This window comes from Salvelinus alpinus, chromosome 39 (genome assembly GCF_045679555.1).
Source record: "Salvelinus alpinus chromosome 39, SLU_Salpinus.1, whole genome shotgun sequence".
Lineage (NCBI taxonomy): Eukaryota > Metazoa > Chordata > Actinopteri > Salmoniformes > Salmonidae > Salvelinus > Salvelinus alpinus.
This window is the reverse complement of record NC_092124.1, coordinates 3,662,544-3,677,586: the sequence shown is the minus strand read 5'-3', so window position 1 is coordinate 3,677,586 and position 15,043 is coordinate 3,662,544. Positions and strand designations below refer to the sequence as shown.

The 15,043-nt window shown below is 44.5% G+C and overlaps 1 protein-coding gene and 1 pseudogene across 1 annotated transcript; both read right to left on the bottom strand.

The window, feature by feature from the left end:
- Positions 1–1,168: 1,168 nt before the first annotated feature.
- LOC139566665 (asialoglycoprotein receptor 2-like) lies at positions 1,169–3,814 on the bottom strand (annotated as a pseudogene).
- A 6,401-nt stretch (positions 3,815–10,215) lies between these two features.
- LOC139566641 (uncharacterized) lies at positions 10,216–12,561 on the bottom strand. The gene is made up of 2 exons (XM_071387887.1): positions 11,942–12,561; positions 10,216–11,144 (listed from the first exon to the last, which is right to left on the bottom strand). The coding sequence occupies exons 1-2, from the start codon at positions 12,503–12,505 to the stop codon at positions 10,902–10,904; spliced, it is 807 nt and encodes a 268-aa protein (XP_071243988.1). The 5' UTR covers positions 12,506–12,561; the 3' UTR covers positions 10,216–10,901.
- Positions 12,562–15,043: the final 2,482 nt, after the last annotated feature.

The following is a 15,043-nucleotide window of genomic DNA, read 5'->3' as shown; positions in this document are numbered from 1 at the left end:
AGCTGTCAAAACAGCTCACAGATTACTGCACATAGCCCATCTATAATTTAGCCCAAACAACTACCTCTTCCCCTACTGTATTTATTTTGCTCCTTTGCACCCCATTATTTCTACTTTGCACATTCTTCCACTGCAAATCTACCATTCCAGTGTTTTACTTGCTAGATTGTATTTACTTCGCCACCATGGTCTTTTTTTGCCTTGACCTCCCTTATCTCACCTCATTTGCTCACATTGTATATAGACTTATTTTTCTACTGTATTATTGACTGTATGTTTGTTTTACTCCATGTGCAACTCTGTGTTGTTGTATGTGTCGAACTGCTTTGCTTTATCTTGGCCAGGTCGCAATTGTAAATGAGAACTTGTTCTCAACTAGCCTACCTGGTTAAATAAATTAAACAATCGGGGCATGGACTCTTCAAGGTGTCAAAAGCGTTCCCCAGGGATGCTGGCCCATGTTGACTCTAATGCTTCCCATAGTTGTGTCAAGTTGGCTGGATGTCCTTTGGGTGGTGGAACATTCTTGATACACAGGAAACTGTTAAGAGTGAAAAACCCAGCAGCGTTGCACACATACACAATCAATGTCTTAAGGCTTAAAAATTATTCTTTAACCCGTCTCCTCCCCTTCATCTACACTGATTGCAGTGGATTTAACAGCTGACATCAATAAGGGATCATAGCTTTCACCTGGATTCACCTGGTCAGTCTTTCTATGTCATGGAAAGAGCAAATGTTCATAATGTTGTTACATCTGCTCCTGCCACACCCTCTACTTCTCATTCTGTGTCTCCCTAACCTGCCGTCACTCCCCCAGTGCTCTCGCCCTCTCTTTTTGTGTGGGTGTATGTTATTGTGTGAGTGGAGACAGGTGTGCTGGAGGCAGCGGAACCCCACCAGCTGCACCATAATCAAGACCTCTACAAATACTCAACCCTGCCACTTCCACACTGCTAGATCGTAGCATCGGCTCAGTCAGTCTGCATTTCAAGCTGTTTGTTCCTGCTTAGAGCTTGTTATCCTGTTGTGCCAGTTTTTCCCTTAGACTGATGCTGCTTTTCCCTCCACTACAGTTCCCGGCTGCTCTGACTTTAGTCCCTCATCTCATCAGTCCTTCCCTGCACTGGACCGGCGCTCTACTGCGTCGGACCTGCTTACCCTGCCCCTACTCCCCGTGCCTCTGTCTCAGCCTCTGTTCCTGGTTCCCTGCTACCCGCCGAGGCTTTCCCCTGGCCTGCACCCCCTGGTTTTCAATAAATATCCCCGTCTCCTCATCTGAATCTGCACTTGGGTTCACCTGCTCTGCCCTGCCTAACAAATGTTTTGTACACAGTTTTTTGTATAATATTATCACATGACATTAACTCAATTATAGTTTGACGATTGTACAAGTTTAATGCACATACTACATTAGCTATAATATTAAAATTGCAGTACTAATTGCCTTTCTTTTAAATCAATAAAACCAAAAGTACTGATGATTGTTATATTATTCAAATTAGATCAGTCAATCTAGGCTAAAGCGATTGCCAACTCGAAAAGATGTTATCTTACATTATGAAACTTTCACTGTGCTCTTGCATAGGCTTGTCACTCCATGACTGCTAGGCTTGTCACTCCATGACTGAATAGATCCCAAGTAGGGTGAATTATTGAAACTTAAGTCACACAATCCTCACTACCCAGATGATAATTTGTCTGTCTCCAGAAAATAAGAACGAATATGTTAAGAGATTATATTAAGTCTTCAGCATTTAGTACAAGAACCAAATATCTACAAAATGCATCTGTATTTTACTCACTGTATTGTAGTGGGAGTTGTTCCAGCCACACATTTCCAGGTCCCTTCCTTCACCGACTCAGTCAGACCAATCCAGAATGTCACCCAATTTATTCAGAAACACCTGGGGAAAACATAGTTGGTATGTTTATCTCTGCCCGTCTGTATCCGTCTCTCGTTCACTTGTTTGTCTCTACTGTTTATGATCACATGGTCCGCTCCTCTCTCTATTCATTCTGCTATGCTCTGACTCCAAGTTCTCTCCTCAAAAGTGGTAATAACAGCTAGACTTGAATCTCCTCCAACCGGCAGGACAGCATCCCGCAGAGGGAGAGCATGTCAGTCAATACAGTCATATAACTTCAATATATCGTAATACCTTTTTCACGTCAACTCAAATTCACAGTTATTAGCACAACATGCATACTCACCCAGTTCTTCTGAAATCGTTCTTTCCAGCTCTGACATTTTCCTTCGTAACAGGTATTTCTCTTTAGCCAAGGTGTTAAAACGGGTCTGTAACTGGTCTCTGTCAATATTCAAGGCATTGAAAGAAGTCTCCAGCTGGTCTCTCTCCCTATGTCAGGGTTTCGTAACTAGTCTGAAGTTATTCTTTCTCTGAAGTATGGTTGGCCGTTAGAAGAGAAAGAGTTCTGGACAGTTGGTTGTAGTCATTGTCATCTGTGATGGAACAGAGAACAAATGTGTAATTTTATGTTTCTTTACACACACACACTACCACCTGTGATTGAGTATTCAACAGTCTACAGAGAGACTTATGACTGCGGTCAGCAAGAGGACACACAGCAGTCCCAGAGACACTGAGGCCAGACAGTTCTGATTCACAAGTTTCAGTCCTGCAGGTGTAGAAAAACAAATGTAACATACACCTGACTTGGTACTACTGTATGTATCTTAGTCTTTCCAGCGGACCAGTTTCTCTCATAAACCAATGCTGTTCTGATACCAAGAGGAACTAATGCTGTGGTCTTCAACCCCACACAGACAGTAACTCTGTCCTTCTCGACTACCATTTCCATGAAATAATTTGGTTCCAATTTAAAAGGAATTTGTTTTTGAGAAATTGAGAGAGAAAAAAAAGGGGCCTAGCTCTAAGAAGATTTATTAACTAAAGTCAGATAATGTAATAATGTAATAATGAGACTTGCTCCCTCTGCTAGAACACTTCCCCTTTGTCTAAGTTACTGACTCAATATCCTGTTATTTAGCAGTAGACTGAACTAATCTGTGAGAGACGAGCAGGACAAATGGTTTAGATTCCTTTGAGAAACAGTGTTGCAACAATGAGCACTGGGAAATAGCGTGACATTGCTCAGCAAGACCTCGCCACAGGCCAATCGCAGCCTCTCAGTTCCATAGTCCTTTGGCTGTACATTTGGGTCACCAACCAATGCTTCCCCACGGCTATTGTGCTCTCTGGTTGTCACACCACCTAAAAGGGAGTTGTACTTTCTAAAAAAGCTGAGACCCAACTCAATTTCTTTGGGCTTTTAACTCTGCACCTTTTGAGTGATTGTTAACCGCTCCAGATTTACAAATCTTACAATAAAATAAGTTGCTTTGAAGAATCTGCAATCGCTTCCTTTTTGGTTAGAGTTTCCACGACAGAGCCAAAATGAATTACTAAGTAGCCTATAATTATCATCCCATCTGACAGAGAAACAAACCCAAATTGAAGCATGGCACTTGCCTTGTTCACAATTTACTGCTAGATAATTAGATTAGATCCTGCATGTCACTTCACTACATTAGCTTTCAGATCAGAGTTGCACTTTCATAATACTATGGTTCTTTATAAGAAACTCAATCATTACAAATTATGACTACAATCATTACTATTGAGAACTAATGTTATACTGTAATATATTTAAATTACACTACAACAATAATTAGTGAATAATACAATTGCTAACTCAAAAGGGAATTTATATAATAATAATAATATTTTTCTCCCATTGCGGACGTAATTCATTATGTTATGACACTTTAGGTGTGCTCTCACATACCCATTGGGTAATCCCTGAGCAAGGCTGGTCACTCCCTAACTGAATAGTTGCCCAGGTCACAGAGATCAATGAACCTGTTGAAGACCACAGAATCCTCATCTCCGCCGGCATTATTAGGTTCTCCTCCTCTCCAGAACCTAAGAACCAGTTCAGCAGAAAATTATTTCAACGTGATATTTGTACAAGAATCAATATGCTTCAAAAAAGAAACAAGTATATGTAACGAAGTGCACTGGGAGTCAGGAAGCAAGTTCAGGGAGTGAGTGATTTAGTCAACAAACGAACCGTAAAACAAAACAAGAAACACAAACAATGCACAGACATTAAACAGAAACAATGACACCTGGGGAAGGAACCAAAGGGAGTGACATATATAGGGAAGGTAATCAGGGAAGTGATGGAGTCCAGGTGAGTCTGACGACTTGCAGGTGCGCGTAACGATGGTGACAGGTGTGCGCCATAACGAGCAGCCTGGTGACCTAGAGGCCGGAGAGGGAGCACACGTGAAAGTATACCATAGATTGCTTTGTATGTTTCTATGTTTTGTCTGGTCAGGGTGTGATGTGGGTGGGCATTCTATGTTGTATGTCTAGGTTGTCTATTTCTGTGTTTGGCCTAATATGGTTCCCAATCAGAGGCAGGTGTCAGTCGTTGTCTCTAATTGGGAGCCATATTTAGGTAGCCTGTTTTCCTTTGTGTTTTGTGGGTGATTGTTTCCTGTGTCTGTGTTATCCATATGGGACTGTTTCGTTTTCGTTTTGTATTTCACGTTGTTATTTTGTTTCTTAGTGTTCAGTTAATAAATTGAATATGGACACTTACCACGCTGTGCATTGGTCCTCCTCTTCTCATCACTACGACGAGCGTTACAGAACCACCCACCAACCAAGGACCAAGCAGCGTGGTATCGGGCAGCAGCGATCTCCGGACTCATGGACATGGGAGGACATTCTAGACGGCAAGGGATCCTACACATGGGAGGAGATCCTGGCTGGTAGGGATCACCTCCCATGGGAACAGGTGCAGGCAGCCAGGAGAGCGGAGGCAGCAGGAAAAGGGAACCGGCGTTACGAGGGAACATGGCTGGCAAGGAAGCCCGAGAGGCAGCCCCAAAAATGTATTGGGGGGGGGGGAACGCGGGGAGTGTGGCTAAGTCAGGTAGGAGAGATGAGCCAACTCCCCGTGCTTACCGTGGAGAGAGGTGGTCCGGGCAGGCACCGTGTTATGCGGAGAAGCGCACGATGTCCCCAGTGCGCACGCATAGCCCGGTGCGCTACATTGCCGCTCCTCGTATCGGCCGGGCTAGAGTGGGCATCGAGCCAGGTGCGATGAAGCCTGCTCAGCGCATCTGTTCTCCAGTGCGTCTCCTCGGTCCGTGTTATATGGCACCATCCCTACGCACTGTGTCTCCCGTGGGTCTGCACAGCCCAGTGCGTCCTGTGCCTGCGCCCCGCAAGTGTCGGGCTAAAATCAACATCCAGCCAGGACAGGTTGTGTAGGTCCTTAGTTCGAGACCTCCAGTGTGCCTCCACGGACCGGTCTATCCTGTGCCTCCTCCAAGGACCAGGCCTCCAGTAGATCTCTCCAGCCTGGTGAGTACTGTGCCTTTTCTAAGAACAAAGTCTCCTGTGTGTCCCTCCAGTCCGGAAGCTCCAGAGCCTCCCTCCAGTCCGGATCCTCCAGAGCCGCCCGTCTGTCCTGAGCCGCCCTCCTGTCCGTCTGTCCTGAGCCGCCCTCCTGTCCGGCGCCGCCTGAGCCGCCTTCCTGTCCGGCGCCGCCTGAGCCGCCCTCCTGTCCGGAGCCGCCTGAGCCACCCTCCTGTCCGGAACCGCCTGAGCCGCCCGTCAGTCAGGAGCCGCCTGAGCCGCCCGTCAGTCAGGAGCCGCCTGAGCCGTCCGTCAGTCAGGAGCCGCCTGGGCCGCCCGTCAGTCAGGAGCCGCCTGAGCCGCCCGTCAGTCAGGAGCCGCCTGAGCCTCCCGTCAGTCAGGAGCCGCCTGAGCCTCCCTCCAGTCCGGATATGCCAGAGCCTCCCTCCAGTCCGGATATGCCAGAGCCTCCCTCCAGTCCGGATCCGCCAGAGCCTCCCTCCAGTCCGGATCCGCCAGAGCCTCCCTCCAGTCCGGATCCGCCCGAGTCTCCCTCCAGTCCGGAGCTGCCCCTCAGTCCAGTGGTGCCCTTTATCAGGGTCCCCAGTCCTAGGTCGACGGCGAGGGTCGCCGCGCCAAAGACGCCACTTAAGCGGGCTAAGACTATGGTGGAGTGGGGTCCACGTCCCGCGCCAGAGGACACCGCGGACAGATGCCCACCCAGACCCTCCCCTATAGGTTCAGGTTTTGCGGCCGGAGTCCGCACCTTTGGGGGGGGGGGGGTACTGTCACGCCCTGACCGTAGATTGCTTTGTATATTTCTATGTTTTGTTTGATCAGGGTGTGATGTGGGTGGGCATTCTATGTTGTATGTCTAGGTTGTCTATTTCTGTGTTTGGCCTAATATGGTTCCCAATCAGAGGCAGGTGTCAGTCGTCGTCTCTGATTGGGAGCCATATTTAGGTAGCCTTTGTGTTTTGTGGGTGGTTGTTTCCTGTGTCTGTGTTATCCATACGGGACTGTTTCGTTTTCGTTTTGTATTTCACGTTGTTATTTTGTTTCTTAGTGTTCAGTTAATAAATTGAATATGGACACTTACCACGCTGTGCATTGGTCCTCCTCTTCTCATCACTACGACGAGCGTTACACATACATTCAATTAGTATTTGGTAGCATTGCCTTTAAATTCATTAACCTGGGTCAAACGTTTTGGGTAGCCTTCCACAAGCTTCCCACAACAGGTTGGGTGAATTTTGGCCCATTCCTCCTGGCAGAGCTGGTGTAACTGAGTCAGGTTTGTAGGCCTCCTTGCTCGCACACGTTTTTTCAGTTCTGCCCACAAATTTTCTATAGGATTGAGGTCAGGGCTTTGTGATGGCCACTCCAATACCATAAGCCATTTTGCTACAACTTTGGAAGTATGCTTGGGGTTATTGTCCTTTGGAAGACCCATTTGCGACCAAGCTTTAACTTCCTGACTGATGTCTTGAGATGTTGCTTCAATATATCCACATAATTTTCCTGCCTGATGATGCCATCTATTTTGTGAAGTGCTCCAGTCCCTCCTGCAGCAAATCACCCCCACAACATGATGTTGCCAACCCCATGCTTCACGGTTGGGATGGTGTTCTTCAGCTTGCGAGCATCCCCCTTTTTCCTCCAAACATAAAGATGGTCATTATGGCCAAACAGTCCTATTTTTTGTTTTATCAGACTAGAGGAGATTTCTCAAAAGTATTATCTTTGTCCCCATGTGCAGTTGCAAACGTAGTCTGGCTTTTTTATTGCGGTTTTGGAGGTGTGGCTTCTTCCTTTCTGAGCGGCCTTTCAGGTTATGTCGATATAGGACTCGTTTTACTGTGGATATAGATACTTTTGTACATGTTTCCTCCAGCATCTTCACAAGGTCCTTTGCTGTTGATCTGGGATTGATTTGCACTTTTCGCACCAAAGTACATTCATCTCTAGGAGACAGAACGCGTCTCCTTCCTGAGCGGTATGACAGCTGCGTGGTCCCATAGTGTTTATACTTGCGTACTATTGTTTCTACAGATGAACGTGGTACCTTCAGGCGTTTGGAAATAATCTGTCTGTAAACAATTGTTGGAAAAATGACTTGTGTCATGCACAAAGTAGATTGCCAAAACTATAGTTTGTTAACAAGAAATTTGTGGAGTGGTTGAAAAACGCATTTTAATGACTCCAACCTAAGTGTATGTAAACTTCTGACTTCAACTGTAGTTGGTACGTTTAGTCTGTCTGTTTCTCTCTGTTTCTCCCTCATTAGTCATTTCCCGCTTTGTTTCTGCTCCTCCGCTCTCTCACCTGTTCCTCTCCGCTGTTTAAGATCACCAGGTTTGCTCCTCCCCTTATACAGTCGGCTCTGCTCTCACTCCAAGTTTTACTCTCAGTTGAAAGGTAATAACAGCTACATCCGAATCTCCTCCAACCGTCAGGACAGCATCTAGCAGAAAGAAAATACAGTGATGAATATAGTCATACATACAGAAAATAATTATTCAACAGGTCATAATCAACTCAAATTCACAGTTATTATCATGGAATTGATACTCACCTAGTTCTTCTGATATATTTTTTCTCCTGCTCTGAAATTGTCCTTTGTAAGTGATGTTTCTCAATGCTGTAGCTGGTCTTTAACAGGTTTATCTCTCTAATCATGGTGTTGTAACGGATTTGTAATTGGTCTCTCTCTCTCTAGTTATGGTAATATAGTGGGTTTGTGACTGGTCTCTTTCTTTAGTCAAGCTGCTATAAATGGCTCACAGTGAAACTACAAAAAAACAATAACCATAACCCGACCGTGAAAGCCGTAGTGCAACAAAACAGTAACACAAACAATATCCCACAAACGCAGGTGGGGAAAAAGGGCTACCTAAATATGATCCCCAATTAGAGGTAACGATTACCAGCTGCCTCTAATTGGGAACCATACAAACCACCAACATAGAAATACAAACGCTAGAAACCCCCCTAATCCCTCTCTGACCTATACACCATAGAGAACCCAGAGAGCTCTCTATGGTTAGGGCGTGACAGACTGTGGTTAGTAGGAGAGCAATCAGCAGTCCCAGAGAAACTGTAGCCAGCTTGTAAGGCTGAAAATTCTGATTCCCATGCGTCAATCCTGCAGGTGTAGAACAATAAGTGGTTACATACACCTGACCTCCTCCTATCTATAATATTCTACCACACAAACCAAGGCTAAAGATATATATATATATATACAGTGCTATGAAAAAAGTGCTATGAAAAAAGTGTTAAACATATCAGAATATATTTTAGATTTTAGATTCTTCAAAATATCCACCCTTTGTCTTGATGACAGCTTTGCACAATCTTGGCATTCTCTCAACCAGCTTCATGAGGTAGTCACCTGGAAAGCATTTCAATTAACAGGTGTGCCTCGTTAAAAGTTAATTTGTGGAATTTCTTTCCTTCTTAATGCTTTTGAGCAAATCAGTTGTGTTGTGACAAGGTAGGGTTGGTATACAGAAGATAGCCCTATTTGGTAAAATACCAAGTCCATATTATGGCAAGAACAGCTCAAATAAGCAAAGAGAAATGACAGTCCATCATTACTTTAAGACATGAAGGTCAGTCAATACGGAAAAGTGTAGTCGCAAAACCCATGAAGTGCTATGATGAAACTGGCTCTCATGAGGACCGCCACAGGAAAGGAAGACCCAGAGTTACCTCTGCTGCAGAGGATAAGTTCATTAGAGTGAACTGCACCTCAGATTGCGGCCCAAATAAATGCTTCACAGAGTTCAAGTAACAGACACATCTCAACATCAACTGTTCAGAGAAGACTGTGTGGAGACTGCTGCCTCCACAGTCACCCGACCTCAACCCAATTGAGATGGTTTGGGATGAATTGGACTGCAGAGTGAAGGAAAAGCAGCCAACAAGTGCTCAGCATATGTGAGAACTCCTTCAAGACTGTTGGAAAAGCATTCCTCATGAAGCTGGTTGAGAGAATGCCAAGAGCGTGCAAAGCTGTCATCAAGGCAAAGGGTGGCTACTTTGAAGAATCTAAAATAGGAAATATATTTTGATTTGGTAACTTTTTTGGTTACTACATGATTCTATATGTGCTATTTCATAGATTTGATGTCTTCACTATTTTTCTACCGTGTAGAAAATAGTAAAAGTAAAGAAAAACCCTTGAATGTGTAGGTGTGTCCAAACTTTTGACTGGTACTGTATATATAGTTAAAATTTTTACTTTTTTGTTGTTGTTTCTCTGTAATACTACTAGCCACCTAGCAATTTTATGGAGTTGGTTTTCACTTGGCCAGTCAGGTTCCTAATCTGCCAACTTCATACCTAGCACCCTACGGAATCTGCCATGTCTTTGGGCTCTTTAGAGTCGCTCCTATTACTGTAGTTCTGGTTTACAGATTCTTATTTACGATCAACGATATTTACGTGTGTGTGTGTGTGAGAGAGACTGTGTGTGTGTCACTCAAGTCATGAAAACTCTCAGTAAGAATCCGTAAATCACGCCTACTTGTTCCAGCCTCTAGACTCTGGTGTAGTCTCATAACCTACAGCCAGATCATCACAGCCTTTCATACAGACCTCCTCTACATTGGCATTGTTGTCCTCTTCTATCTCCATATGTCAATAATGATAATAACGGGTACTGTGTGTATTGTCTGTCTCTTTCTTTGTATGCTGTCTGTCTGTGATGCTCTGACTTCAGTCCAAATGGCAATGAGGTGACAAAGGTCAGGTGTTTATGTACTGTATGTGTGTGTAACGTTCGTTGGAAGGATTGGACCAAGGCGCAGCGTGGTTTGGGTTCATCATCTTTTATTAATGTGAACCAGTAACAAAACGAACATACAGCTTTGTAGGGCTAAAGGCTACAATACAAAAACAAGATCCCACAAACAACAGGTGGGAAAAGGCTGCCTAAATATAATCCCCAATCAGAGACAACGATAGACAGCTGCCTCTGATTGGGAACCATACCAGGCCAACATAGAAAAGGAAAAACTAGACTACCCACCCTAGTCACACCCGGACCTAACCAAAATAGAGAAATAAAAGGTTCTCTAAGGTCAGGGCGTGACAGTGTGTGTGTGTGTGCGTGTTAGAGAGGTTTCTGTTCCCTATGGTATTAAGAACAGAAATGTATCACAGAGTTTAAGTAAGGACAAATTATTAAACTTGTCTTCTTTGTATATGATTCTAAATCGTCACATAAAAAATCTGATAATATCTTATTGATTAAAAAAAATATTTAAAAACTTAACAGTACATTTCACATTTTAGTCATTTAGCCGACAAAAAATAAATACAACTATTTCATTTACCCCTGAGAAATGATCTATGGACCTCAGGGTTGGGGTCCATTTCAATTTAGTAATTTCTCAAAGCTTTTCCGCTAAGAAAAATGTCCATTTGAATTTCAGTTTACTTCCTGGCCCCAACCCTGATGAACAAACAGCAGCATAAGGCCTACAATGACTACTATCTCTACAACTTCCCTAAAATGGCCAAAACGGTCAAAGTGATGACCAGGGAAACCACTAGGATGACGCTAAAGACTTTGCAGGATCTGGTACACCGTTTTCTCAGCGATAGTCCCGACTGGGACGTGGTCGCGTCCTGCTCCGGATCCAAAGGGGTGCGGACCAAATTGTCCCAAGTTGTCTGGTCTGGACGAGATCGTTTTGAGGGTTCGGAGTCAAACTCCCACGAGATGACATCCGATTTTTGCTATAAATAAACAACAAGAGAGATTACAATTTTTTTCTATAATGTAGGGAAAAGGGGATACCTAGTCAGTTGTACATCTGAATGCATTCAACTTAAATGTGTCTTCCACATTTAACCCAACCCCTCTGAATCAGAGAGGTGTGGGGGGGATGCCATAATCAACATCCATGGCATCCAGGGAACAGCTGACACCTTCTCAGGTCAGGGATTCGATCCAGCAACCTTTCCATTACTGGCCCAATGCTCTAACCACTAGGCTACCACTAGGCTACCTGAAAGAACGACAAGATATGTTGGCTCTTTCGTCTTCCTTTCTTCTTTCATTTGTACTCAATATAATCACAGAAAGAAAGGTGACATTCATGGAAATTCATGTTTTTAAACAGATAATATATAATCTATTACAAATAGGCCTAATAACATACTATTTGTAACATAACTATTTTACTATTTATAAAATAATACAACTATTTTATTTACTAGGCTATATGACCTAAGCAACCAAAACACTATGGCAAATTACCTATGGACTTAACCAGTCCCGCAACTTTGGTTTTAGAAGTGAGGGGGACATAATTATATATATTTTTTATCCAGTTGGATAAACACTCTACCCGACGCTCAGATGTGCCCAGTGAAAGTTGCTCCCCTGGACTTAACCTATAAACGCACAATGGCTAACATCGGACTCCTCTCTCTACAACTTCCCTAATATGCTCAAAATGATAAAAAGCGATCACCAGGAAGACCACAAACAAGATGAAGACCGTGAAAGTTTTGAGGAGGCGCTCTCTCACCGTCTGGTCCAGGAATTTCGCAAGCCCCAGCTCAGGATCCTGAATCATCTGTATGAAATCGGGATTTACAAGGTGGGTGCGTTCGGCGTCAAACTCCCCCCGGCCGCCGCCCTCCTTGTGCTCGGTGACATAGGTGGCCATCACGTCCCCCTGCACGTCCCCCTGCATCAGCCTGATGATGATGCGGTCCTTGTTGCATTGGCTCCGGTAGTCCAGGGAAAGCCCATAGTCCTGTCTCACGTAGTCCGGTAGGTCCTTGGCTTCGGGATAGGTCTCTGTGTTCAGGTTGCCCACCTCGAAGTAGCTTTCCCTGCGGTCCTTGCAGTCTCGCAATAGGACCGGGAGAATCTTCTCAAAGTTGCCAAAGTAGTGGAAGCCGAAGTCCCCTCTCTCAGGATTGCACTGTAACAGCATGTTGCCGTGTTGATTGAACTCCACGCAGTCATTGGCAAACCAGAAGAGGAGCTTAAGTCCATGTCGTGGGGGAGGATGGCCGAAGCCAGTGTCCTTAAGGTCTTGTATGGTGCTTAGCTGACTACATTCTTCTCTGATAGACCGCACCATCTTGAACTGTACGGATAGAGATAGAAGGGGGATTGGAAAGAAAGAGTCAAACAGAGAAGACTAAAGAGAGAGAGAGACAGATACAGGGAGAATGGGGAAGTGATATTCAGGCATCAAAGTAGAGTAATAAAACCAATATCAAAAAACATTTTTACTTTTTCAAACAAGTAGGTTGCTAATAACACCAACCACCATATAGTCAGTGGCGACCCGTCATTTAGGGCAGGTGGGGCAGAGGCCCACATTTTCTGAAAAAAAAAAAAAAAAAAACATTTAAATGTATTTATATATATATTTATTTGGGGGGGGCAGCTTGCCTGTTTTGCATGTTATTTTGGTATTAATACGTGTCACATATCAGTTTGCAAACAATGTAAAAAAAAAAGAATATATGTATCATTGAGTTATTAAAGCCACATACAAACAGGCAGCTCCAAAATGCAGGGGTTTCAGCCTAGCTCAGTGCTATCTGTGGTGTTGGGGCAGGCCAGCAGAAAATAGGGGTATTGCACTGTGATTAGCTCAGTGTTTTGTCACTCATGGGACACTACGTTACCCGCCTTTAGTAAGGGGAGACATTAGGAATGTGAACCCTCCGGTGTCCTGCCATATACTTAGATTAGAAGTGCCCTTCCAAGAAGGATCAAGGTCATTGGCCACAGAAATGACATCAAATCACGTTATATGTACAGTAGCTTTGATTGGACTGATGATGTCAACATCTTACTTTCACAATCTTAGCTAGCAGTCATCGTCATGATTCATCAATCAAGTCTACTGGCAAGTCCTTTTTAATCCTTGTCATATGAAGAGAAAATATAGATAAAACGTATCGGTGCTCATCGGCCATTGGACACAAACATTACACAACAATTTGGAAATTGCAAATTCAACAATGAGTTGTTTGGAAGGAATCGGTGACAGTGGCTAACCAGAAGTCAGACTGGGAAAATATGTTTTGAAATGTCATCCAACACAGAAGTGTAAATCTTATTCTTTGATGACAAAATTTGCCAACGAAGGACAGCTGCGCACAACAAGGTGAGTCCAAAAATGTCTTATATGCTGCTGCTGCAAAAATGATGTATTATGCCAGGGAGATATGGTCAGCCATATCAGCTATGTTTTTTAAAAGGCAGTAAATGAGGCTGAATGAACTGTTTCGCTGCCAGACAAGGCTCCTCTGATACCCAGGTGTAACGGTGGTAAGGATTCACTCCGTGGTGCTGAAAGGAAAGTTCAGCTGACGGGACAGCTTTCTGTAGGCGCTAACAGTTTGTGGGCACCACTTGTCGCTGTTATAGTGCAATTAATGTATTGTTTAGCGTTGTGTATTGGCTGTGCAGGCATGCATCTAAAAAAAAAAAATTGTCTGCTCCATCAAGATTTACATGCATATAGTCATGTTCATAACACACTGTTGCATAGGTAAACCCTACGCACACACACGCACTGCATAGACATACACAGACACACAAACACACACACACACACACACACACACAGCCTGCCTCTTCACTACTTTTTGAAGATGGGGTGGCTAGTCTGCAACTGTGACAGACTGATTATTCACATAGACTTATGCAATGGACTGATTGTTGCCTAGGTAAGAGGTGAGAGGGAGGGACTACCATGGAAGGGTACATCAGGCTGAGGAAACCACACTGAAAATTGTCATAAGAACCCTGCTCAGGACTATGTGGGTTTTCATGTCTGCATTAGCTTTACTGTACATTTACATTTACATTTAAGTCATTTAGCAGACGCTCTTATCCAGAGCGACTTACAAATTGGTGCATTCACCTTATGATATCCAGTGGAACAACCACTTTACAATAGTGCATCTAACTCTTTTAAGGGGGGGGGGGGGGTTAGAAGGATTACTTTATCCTATCCTAGGTATTCCTTAAAGAGGTGGGGTTTCAGGTGTCTCCGGAAGGTGGTGATTGACTCCGCTGACCTGGCGTCGTGAGGGAGTTTGTTCCACCATTGGGGTGCCAGAGCAGCGAACAGTTTTGACTGGGCTGAGCGGGAACTGTACTTCCTCAGAGGTAGGGAGGCGAGCAGGCCAGAGGTGGATGAACGCAGTGCCCTTGTTTGGGTGTAGGGCCTGATCAGAGCCTGAAGGTACGGAGGTGCCGTTCCCCTCACAGCTCCGTAGGCAAGCACCATGGTCTTGTAGCGGATGCGAGCTTCAACTGGAAGCCAGTGGAGAGAGCGGAGGAGCGGGGTGACGTGAGAGAACTTGGGAAAGTTGAACACCAGACGGGCTGCGGCGTTCTGGATGAGTTGTAGGGGTTTAATGGCACAGGCAGGGAGCCCAGCCAACAGCGAGTTGCAGTAATCCAGACGGGAGATGACAAGTGCCTGGATTAGGACCTGCGCCGCTTCCTGCGTGAGGCAGGGTCGTACTCTGCGAGAGAACTACTCTGTAGAGTACTGTGAGTGCACAATAATGTTTCAGGTCACTTTGAAGGGTTAGGGTTAAATGTATGTCAATGGACCTTGCACCTAGTCACACATAATAATAAATTCCAT

Bases quoted from the DNA above. Each gene is read 5' to 3' on its own strand.
- LOC139566641 (XM_071387887.1), bottom strand. From the start codon at position 12,505: ATGGTGCGGTCTATCAGAGAAGAATGTAGTCAGCTAAGCACCATACAA. The intron at 11,145-11,941 runs GTGAGAGAGCGC...GTTTATTTATAG, and splicing joins CGAAATTCCTGGACCAGACG to CAAAAATCGGATGTCATCTC.